Raw genomic sequence first — 10,375 nt, 5'->3', positions numbered from 1 at the left:
ACTGGGCCCCAGTGGGTAGCAGGACAGGGCTGCAGGTCCCTAACCCCTTCCTGCAGATCTCACTGCTCTTTACAAATCATTGAGTATTAGGATTCCCATTACGCAGGCAGGAACACTGAGGCACAGAGCAGGTGAGCAAGACCCTGGGCCAAAGCCACTGAGCTGAACAGTGGCAGAGGCAGGAATAGCACCCAAGGCTCCCGTGTGCCCAACCCCACTGCTCCAGCTGGCTCGTTAGTAAGCAGTAAAGCCCCCAGCTTAGAGAGGTGTGATGGAGTCCGCCCCCCATCCCCCCACATTCATTGCACGTCTGCAAGAACGACACGCAGCGTCTCATGAAGGCACCGTTGTACAGAGCACACGACTCCCGGGGCTACAGACTGTCACAACAGCATCTCAGGCATTTCCACCCAAGGCACAACGGGAAAGATTCCCATTGTCACGCGTACCCAACGTGGCTCTCGCCTCATGGCTGCAGGGCCTTCCTCTGCATAGCCTGCAGCATCCAGCCCTTGCGCCAGGGGCGTGGGGGTGGGTGAGGGGCAGTGCTAGGCCTGGCTTGGCATGAATGTGAGACATAGCTCTGCCCTCACTAAGGTGCTGATGCTTTGGGCTCTGTGGTGCATTGCCGGGCATCTCCGGGAGGTGCCCAGGCTCTACCTTCCCAGGCCAACCCTAGCCCAGCACCCCTGGCCTTCAGCATCCATCAGGACTCCCTAAAGGTTGAGGTCTTTGGGTCTCTGGCTTGCACTAGGAGCTACCAAGTTCATGGCCTCCTTGTGCCGGCAGTGACGGGAAACAGCTGGTCTCCAAGGGGATGCTCCGAGTTCTGCGGGACCTTGATGGCTTGACGACTGCATGGCCGCACCGAGGGGCAGCGTCCCTAGAGGTTGGACAGGCAGAGGGGAGCCTCGGGGATGACGGAGTCCCCGATGCCATCCAAGAGGTCGTTCCACTGATCAAAGTCTTCCTTCAGCTCTGGGTGGGGGAGAGAGGACCTCACGGTTACAACCGACTGCCACCCAGTAGACACAGCCCACCGACTGCTTGGTGTTAGCCTGCAGAGACCCTCCTAGGTCCCCCTAAGGCCAACTGACACACGCTCACTTCTGTCCTACCTCCCCATATTCATTTAGCAACCTTGTGCCCCCTCCTTTCTCCCCCAGCAGGTACTGGCCAGATTGGAGACTCTCAGTTCTGTGCAGCTTAGACCCAGGGTTTTAAGGCTTTAAAGGGACTCCCATGGGGTTGGGGAAACTGAGGCACAGAAGCCAAGCAGCTGCCCCAAACCCCCAGCAGAGCAGTGGGTGGGATCAGGAGCATGTGGCTTCCAGTTCCACCACTAGGCCTGCTTCGGGAAGGGCTCAGATAGGACCTTTCCCTCAAAAGCAGTGTCGTACCGAGGTGTTTCTGCAGGAAAGCCAGCGCTGCCCTGCTGGTGATGGCCAGGCCCTTGCAGGGGTCCAGGGGGCCTCTGGTCTGGAAGACTGTGTTGACGAGGTTCCCAGCCAGGAAAGTGAAGTCGGTCTGACTCTGGTGCACCGAGCCGCTGCAGGGGGGAGCAGAGGATGAGCTATAGGCAACAGGCCTGCCCTGCAGGCCACATCTAGACCCCAGACACCCACCCTGGGACAGGACTGCAGCCAGCACAGGGTCACCAGCCCCCCCAACATGGCTGCAAACATGCCACCAGTCACATGAGCTCCCAGTGGGAGATGTCCCCAGACCCTCTAGGGCAGAGCTTTCCAAACTTTTCATGTTGGTGACACACTTTTTAGACACGCATCGTTTCGCGACACAGTAATTCAGTTCCAGGGGAGGGGCCAAGGGAAGCAGACGCGAGTAAGGGAGCTCCGCGGTGCCCTTCCGCAAAATTTTCTGCATTTCGCGCGACACACCTACACACTGCCGCCGACACACTAATGTGTCACGGCACACAGTTTGGAAAGCTCTGCTCTAGGGCAACAACCTGGCCTTGGGGGTGCTTTCCCACAGGCTTGAAGAGGCCAGGACTTTACCACTAGTGTAGACAAGGCTCCAAAAGGTGTGGCACTGCCCAGTCTAGCTAATACATGCCTGTGTCATCTCCCATAGGCCACATAACCACACCTGGCTCTTGGGAACCGTGTGATGGAAGACCTTTGTCACAAGGAGCTCTCATGTAAAAGGGGCAGAGAGGAAGGATGGGGAGGGAATAAGCTGGGCTCGTGATGGATGTGGGGCTGCAGAGGGCTGGGGAAGGAGCCTGCAGGGCCTGGGGGCAGCAGGCACGCTTAGCTTTTTGCTGTGCTTAGCAGAGCAATCCCCGGCTCACAGATGGGGAAACTGAGGCACAGAACAAGGAAATGGCCTGCCCGGGGTCGCTCAGGGCAGAGCCAGGATTCCTGCCCTGCCTGGTGCCCTCAGCCCCCAACTTCCCTGCTGCCACTCACAGCACGGTGATGATCTTGGTCTGGCTGTTGCGGGAGCTGAGCTGCTTCATTTTGGCGATACTCTTGGCTGTCTGGAAGGTCTCGGTGTTGATGAACAGCACCGGCTTGACCACCTTGGGGTACAGCGCGTTCTCCAGAGGGAACATCCAGGCGTCGAGGGCCACTGCGCACCTGCAGGGGATGCAAGGCGGCTGGGACTGGACCAGGTCTGAGGCCGGCTGCTCCCATCCCTGGCTCCCAGGCCTGCTCCTCCGTTAGGCTGGAAGCAGTCAGGGAAAGACACTCACTTAAAAGCGGGCTCCTTGGCCAAGGCCAGCACGGCGGTGGCTCCTCCAAACGAATGGCCCATGACGGCAGCTCGAGTCATGTCCACGCTGTCCTGCATAGAGAGGAACGTGAAAGGAGCTGGTCCTCAGCCAGGCCCCTCCACTGGGGAACCCCAGGGAAGCCCAGCTGTGCAGTCAGTGCTTGCTGGACAGTGCCTGATGCGGATCGTGTCTGTGCAGATACATCACCCCCGTGTTCTACAGCAAGAGAAACTGAGGCACAGGGTGAGCACCTGACTGCCCTACAATGATGCCCCGAGCCAGTGGCTAGAAGCTCTGTGCTCAGCCCAGCCCATGCCGTGGAGTCAGCAAATCCCAGCTTCATCATGTGCAGCTTCCCCTGCCTCCAGCACCGGGAAGCTCAGCCTGGCCTGGCCCAGCCCAGCCCAGCCCAGCCACAACCTATGCCAAGACTGGGGAGCCTCAGGACCCAGCGCTGCACACATCACACCCCGTGCACCAGGCACACCAGTCACCTTTGCTCTGACACGGGGCAATGAGTGCTGGGCCCTGATCCTAGCTTGAAAGCTGGCAGGAGAGAGAGCGCAGGGAAGAACAAAGAGCGCTGGGCAGGCCCTGAGCTCTGCCGCCAGAGGCGCTGCGCATCGAGCAGCAGCGACGGCTGGGATTCGTAAAAGGTTGGAATAAATACAGGGTGGGGGCTCAGCTGGGGGGATGGGAGAGGACCTGGGTGTTGTTCCTGGGGCTTTTCCCTTGCCAAGCCAGCAGGGAGGGAGGGGAAAGCCAGGAGGGAGAGCGGGTAAGAAGGAGATGAGCTGGAGTGGCTGCAGCAAAAGGGCCAACAGAGAAGTGGGGAAGGACATGGAGAAATGGAGACAGAAGAGGAAGATAAATGAACGAGCAGGAAGGATAAAAGGAAAGCATATCAGAGGTACAGAAGGTCCCGGCTCTGAGCCCCTGGCTTCCCCCAGCTGCAGCAGAGAGACGGTTACAGGGTCATTGGGAAAGGCAACTCCTGCAGCCCCACTTAGCCCCCCCGGCAGGTCCTGTGGGAAGCTGTGTTTCTCCTCTGGAGGGAAGAGCCAGCGGGAAATACCTTCAGTGCGGCCAGATCAAAGTCACTGTGCAGGATGTTGGTGACAGCCTGGCCACGGCTGATGTCCTGGAAGAGCTGGAGCCCTCGCACGCACTCGTTTGCTCGCTGGTGAACCTGGGAGGAGAAGGGTCCTGGTGGATCTGGCTCCTCCTTGCTCCAGGGGAATCTGGCCCCGGAGAGGAAGGGCAAGGAGGAATCATCCCCTGCTCTCCCTGAACAAACATGCCTGTCTGAGCCCTGGCAGGGAACCTACAGGATCAGTCTCAGCACAGGCCTGGTCAAGAGCAACCACCTCCATTTGACACACAAGGGCCGATGAGAGGCCGAGTTCTCAGCCGCTTGCCCTCTGTGTAGCCACCTCCACGTGGTCAGCTCACCATCTCCCTCTGTGCAGGCTGCTTCCCAACCAGCCGCCTCCAAGCACCTTCAGGCTGGGCTTCCCGGCTCCGACACTCAGCAGTGCTAATCACCCGGTGCCAGGCAGATGCTGCTTCTGGCTATGGAGGGAGCCTGTCCAGAGCAGGGCGACACATCAAGCCAGGTCCCTATGCCACGCAGACGAGGCACGCATGGGCTCCTGCCTCATGCAGTCATGAGCAGAGAATCAGGCCCCCCGATTCTTCCCCATGGCTGCTCCAACGAGCTAGTGGTGCAGTCAGGAATAAAATCCAGGTGTCTCAATTCCCGTCCTTTGGCCCTTGGCCTGGGCACATTCTGCTGTCCTTGAAGGACAGCGAAGGGGAAGATGGGAAAGCACGGACTTGCCCTACAGAAGGCACTGGGGACGTGGCAACGAATGACTGCAGAAGCTTTTTAACAGTCCGGTTAACCTAATACCGCAGATGGCCAAGGGGAAGCACATCTCCAGTGCAGGAATAAGCAAGCGGGTGCGCCCCCGGACAGGAGTGAGTGCTCATCCCCAGCTCCTCTTGACCAAACTGCCAGCCAGGGACCAATACGAATGGGAGGCAGCTTTGCCCCAGAGCTGGTCCAAATGCCTCCGCTCCAAGCTCAGCCCAACTGCAGCGATGAGGGGAGGTGCTAGGGGCCCCGTGAGATGCTGGTGCAGTGGCTGCAGGAGCTATTCTTAAATGTTACTCTGTGGGTTTAACAGACGGGGTATAACGATGCACGGATCCCAGGGGGGCACCAGATATACATGCACTGCACCACAGCAGGCCTGTGTTACATCAGCCTCTGGCTGGCAGGTGCTGGAAGGGCCCCCAGCAGCCAGCACCCCCCAGGCTGCGGAGAGTCCTCACGGTGGATCTGCTTCTCCTTCTCTTCTCCAATGTCCTGGCTACTGCAAGCAGCAGGGACAGGCATGTCCCCCAGCACCACACCATCACCTGCCCTGACTGGAGCCTCTCTCATGTGTGCATTCAGTGCCCCTCTGCGCTGTAGTAGCAGAGCAAAACTGACTGGACCTCAGCCGGTTTCAGGGCTGGGAGTGGGTAGTTAACAGGCAGGAGCTGATCACAGCCCCCCAGATTTCACTCTGGGCTTGGAGAAGCTGCGCAGGGCAGCGCCAGGGCAGGGCCTGTCTGCAGGCTACTGAAGAAAGCCCTGGACAGGGGGCTGGATGGAGTCCGCCTCTCCCAGGAGGCTGGGGGCTTGTATAAGGCGTTCCAGTGATCTCACACGCACCACACTGACGGAGGTCTTTAAAAAAAACACCTTGTGCCAAGCAAAATGATTCCTACAACTGGGATAAAAACCCAGCCTATTTCACTCTGTCCTTCCCTGGCTTATCGACTCTGGGCAACAGGCACCCTGCTCACGGTCTCTCTCGTGCCATCTCTTCCCCTTTTTCTATTGGCACATGATAGCTTCTGAGGCCTCTGTAGTCAAGATCCTCATGTTGCTGTAGGGCAATGGGGGCACTGTGTGACCTGCAGTGTGCAGGGAGGGGCAGAGGGCTGTTCTTGTGGACCCCTTTGGACTTAGTGCCCACTGTGGTCACTGGAACTGCATCCCCCAGGGGCTCCCTGCCAGCTGCAGAGCGCAGATAAATGTCTAGAGACTCAGCTAGTGCTCAGCTGAGCCTCTTTGGGCTGCAGAAAGGCTCTGGGGACTGGAGCAGAGGCAAGGGAGAGACAGCAGTGACTTGCAGCTCCTGGTCCCACCACTCGTACAGCACACCTGGGTGTCTTGCTCCATGCCCCATGCCCAGGCCCCGCAAGGCAAATCTCACAGAACAACTTGTTATGGCTTCAGCCCGAGTTCAGTCTCGGCACAGCAGGATCTCCAGCCACTGCTCCGCCCTGCAGCCACCTGCCCCTGCTCTGGGCACACTGGGGTAGCTGGGGGAGGCCTGGTGCAATCAGACAGCAGGGAGGAGGTAGGTGGCTGCATCGCTGGCTGACAAGGCTCCTAGCCCTGGCTGCCGCTGCATCTCCCCATCACCCCAAGTGCGAGGAACATTCCTCTTTAATTGAGAACAGAGACTCCAGCCTCATCTCCCAGCCCTGACAGCCTCAGACCCAGGCAGGTGCCCAGGCTGAGGCAGGCTGGGGTCTCCCCAGCCTCTGTGCCGTGACCTGCCCTACCTGCGGGTTCCGGAAGTGGAACTCCTTCCGCCCGGCGGGGACCCGGTGCAGCGGCACCCACTCCTCCTGCAGTGCGGCCTGGGGGGCGCCGGGCTCCCCATCCCCAGCCTTGCAGAAGTAGGTGGCACAGGCCGAGTGGTCTCTGCAACGACAGGGCCGCAGCAAGGTCAAGGCCCCCGCAAGGGGAGGGCCCGTTAGCTCTGGGGGCAGCCAGAGGGGGGCGCCGCTCACCTGTGTTCCAGCGCAGCCACCAGGAAGCCGCGGGAGGCCAGCTCTGCACAGACTGCCGAGTACACTGTCCTGCAGACACAGGGCATGTGCCGTGAGGGCTCCAGGGGCATCAAATCCCCTTGGCTCCCACCCACCCACATCTGGGGAGCACCAGGCCTGCAGTCTTTCTGGGCCCTGCCCCATTCCCAGCTGGTTGGGCTCTCCTGGGCCTTGCTGCCAGGCTCCCTGGGGAAGATCCTGACCTGGGCACAGGCCTTGCATGGGCTCAGCTTGCTTCTGGCACTGGGCAAGCCACAAGCAGGCCCATCCCAAAGGGGCTGAGAGCACATGGCTTCCACGGACTGCAAGGGAGGGGATGCAGGTGCCTGGCACATCTGACTATTAAGCCAGCCAGCCCTCCGTGCCCATGCACATGGAAGCCACCTCAGAGACCTGCTTGTCTGGCATGGTGCTAGGCATGCATTTGCTGTGCCTACAGCGGCTCTGATCCCAATGAGGCCAGGCTGAGTGGGCCACGGGATGCTCTGTAGAGGGCTTGCGGTGTCAGTGTGACCCCAGTGAAAAGGGCTGGAGGGTGCTGGCATCTGTGTGGCATCCAGTCCACCTCCGTGGGGGCAGGCATGGGGGGCACTGACCAGCTGAGAATGGAACTGGTCATAAAGACGGAGCTCCTGTCGATGGCACGATGCTCAATGACGCCTGCTCAGAGTTTGGCCCAGGGCTAAGGTGCACATAAGCAGCTCGTCCTGCCCTGAAACCCACCCCTAACTAAACCACTGCCCAGCCGGGCTGGGGCAAACGTGGGCTCAGCCTGGACACCACAGGCTGGAAGTCTCTGGGTGTCCAGACCAACTGGCTATCAGGGCTAGAGGAGAAGCAACTGCCTCTGCAGCCAGGATCCTGCTCCCTTCCACCCCAACTGGAGCTATATGGGGGTGGGGGCTGGGCTGGGGGCTCTTACCGAAAGGCGCCCAGGCCGTGAGAGAAGATGATCAGCGGGTACTTGCTGCTGCATGGCTTAAAAGGCCCGTTCCAGCTGACCGGGACCCTGAAAGAGCCTGCAGGGACACGCAAAATTATGAGCCCTGCACGAGACCAGCAGCCATAGGATTCAAGTCCTGACTCCAGCTGGGCACAGGGCTATGGCTGGCAAGGTTGCTCCCGGCCTCCCTCTTCTCAGGAGGAGCATCCCAACCTGCCTAGACTCCAAGCCATGAGCGGCTGAGATGCCTCCATCAGTCGGTGGGCACTGAAAGGCTAGCCGCTCTCGGGGCACAGCATGGCAGCGAAGTGGGGAAGGATGCTGGGTGCCTAAGCACATGCACAGCACCAGACCCGTTATGGCCCCTTCTAACAGGCACAGAGATTCCCTCCAAGGGGCTCGCCCTGCACCCCTTGGACGCCCCCCTCCCATCCAGGCGGCCAGCGCTGGGGTGAGACAGGGGTCCCGGCCTCCACTGCAGGCATGGCTAGCAGGCTACCCCGGGATGCTGGGGGCAGGGACATGCTTACCAAAGGCGATGCTGAGCAGCGGGATGCACCACTTCCAGTGCAGGTTGGCGTAGTCAGCCAGCCCGCGGCAGTACTCGTAGCGCGGGATCCAGAGCGGCTGCTCCACGCCTTCCTGGGGCAGGCAGGGGTAGAAGAGGCGGAAGAAGAGCCCCTGGGGAGAGAGGCACCAGTGTGACAGGACCCGTCCAGTCAGGCTCTGAATGGGAGGTGGGCCTCACTCGGTGGAAGGGACCAGGGGCATCTTCTCACCCACCTCCTGCCCAAACTGGCCAGGGAACGGCACCCAGGACCCTCTCCCCACGGCTGGGGTCAGTGCAGCCGATGTCCCCCTAACCGTGAGCATCCCCCCCAGGGCCTCGCTCCTCATGCCATGGGTTGCATCTTGTCAAGGCTGCTCGTCATTTAGAGCTCCTGGTTCCCAAACTGGGGGGGAAGATGGAATCGGGCCCAGCAGAGCTGATGCATGGAGCCACCCTGTGGCCAAAGGCGAGAGGACAAAGATGCTGAAGGGATGGATTGGAAAAGCACCAAGTCGGAGATCTCATCGCCTTTCTGGTACTAGACCCCACAGCCCCGTCCTCCCCGGCCCCTCTCCACTTGGGGCTTCAGCCGGGGTGAGACCCCCCTCTGGCCCTACTCTGCCAGCCTCCCTGCGATGATAAAGAAAGACTTCACGAGACTCCACCGGGAGCCGGCCGCTCCTTGGACACAAGCACCAAGTGATCCGCCATCACCTTTGCCTTCCCTCCTGCTCCTGCCCCCAACTGCTTGTTACACCCACAGCCTGCACCTGGTCTTAGACTTGGTCTGGAAGCTCCCTGGGGCACGGACCAGGCTTTAGTAGATCCGTAGAGCACCTGGCACACTGCGGCCCCGATCCCCGACTATGGCAACTTGCTGCTTCTGCCAAGTTCACTGCAGAGCCACGAGCAGCTCCCTCCCTCTCCTCTGCATCCCTCCGGTTTCACCTGCTTTGCTGGGTGCCAGCTGTACAATGCTGGCACCCAGCAAAGACTAGGAAAGCTCCGATCTGACTGTACGTTCCAGCGAGCATTGGACCGCGCCTGGGCTTTGCCCTATACCCGCCACATAGGGCAAAGCCAGTGACAGCTGGTGTCAGGGTCAAGGACCTAGGTCCGTCTGCACTGTGGGGCACTTCCAGACTAGCTCGAAAGCTGCGAGAGGATGCTGGAGACGGGCTGCACACCCCCCGCGATGCCGTGAGCTCTGCAGGGCAGGCTCTGGTCCCAGGGCTTGCACAGCGCCGAGCAGTCACTCTCCGAGACTAATGCCAGGGGCTGCGAGAAGCAGCTGGAGAGAGAATCCAGGCGGAGGAGAGAGGAAGAGACCGAGAGCCTCGAGCCCAAGTCAGCATAAAATGTACAGCTCAGATGCCTCAGGCCCCAGTCAGCACAAGTCGCCCCCGCGAGGCCTTGTGACCCGCTCAAGGCAAGATCGGCATTTTCTTTTTTTTTTTTTAAAAGGAAAATGTTTCGTGTCCCAAAAATCAGCCGAATCAATTCCAAATCTGTGTGAATCATTCAAGAACCGTAAGCGGCCCTACAACCGGCAAACATCCTCCACCCCCGCCTGGGGCTTCAACTCCTTCGACGGGCGTCCTACGTGCAGGCCCAAGCCTGGAGGCCCCCGAGTTTCGTTCACCCTCAGCTGGAGCAAGCCAAGGAGAAGCCTCCCATTTCCATAAAGTCGGCGTCCTCCTGCTGCAAGCCTAAGTGGGAGGCTAACGACGAGGCTCACGCAGGGAGTCGTGTCCGCAAGCAGACGCGGCGCACCCTCCACTACGCAGTGCCATTGGAACTGCATAACCCCAGTCAGCGTACTACGTTCGTGGTTTTCCCCTGCCAGTAGGAAAGCCACCTGGGTGATCATGGTGGAGACAGCTCACGGCGTCTCCCCGCAGGCAGGGCGAGATCAGCTCCCGGGAAACCAGGCCTAGAGCCGCCCCCCGCCACACCGTACCTTGCGGGTCAGGCCCACCATCACGTCGGTGCAGCCCACCCGGTGGGGTCCCTGCGCCGGGGGCAGCCCCAGGGACTGCGCGGCCCCCATGCCTTCCAGCGCCGGGCACGGACGCAGCTGCCTTGTCCCGCGGTGATGAAACCGGCCCGTTCAGCTCACTTCCCCCATCGGCTTCCTGTTGATCACAACACCCAGCCAGCGCCCGGCTGCCCGGACTTGGGACCCGGCGGCGATCCAGAAAGGCAGGGCCGCGCCCCCAGCGCTCCCTCGGCGCCCAGGCTCGCTGCG

General features: G+C 60.6%; 1 protein-coding gene across 1 annotated transcript; it reads right to left on the bottom strand.

The window, feature by feature from the left end:
* Positions 1–336: 336 nt before the first annotated feature.
* Positions 337–10,375, bottom strand: PAFAH2 (platelet activating factor acetylhydrolase 2). The gene is made up of 10 exons (XM_006019261.3): positions 10,088–10,375; positions 8,108–8,258; positions 7,557–7,653; positions 6,596–6,664; positions 6,365–6,506; positions 3,816–3,929; positions 2,720–2,811; positions 2,433–2,603; positions 1,401–1,549; positions 337–978 (listed from the first exon to the last, which is right to left on the bottom strand). Exons 1-10 carry the CDS (start codon positions 10,175–10,177, stop codon positions 884–886), a joined length of 1,170 nt encoding a protein of 389 aa, XP_006019323.1. The 5' UTR covers positions 10,178–10,375; the 3' UTR covers positions 337–883.

Source organism: Alligator sinensis, unplaced genomic scaffold, assembly GCF_000455745.1.
Source record: "Alligator sinensis unplaced genomic scaffold, ASM45574v1 scaffold337_1, whole genome shotgun sequence".
In the NCBI taxonomy this organism is placed as follows: domain Eukaryota; kingdom Metazoa; phylum Chordata; order Crocodylia; family Alligatoridae; genus Alligator; species Alligator sinensis.
This window is presented reverse-complemented; position numbering and strand designations above follow the sequence as displayed.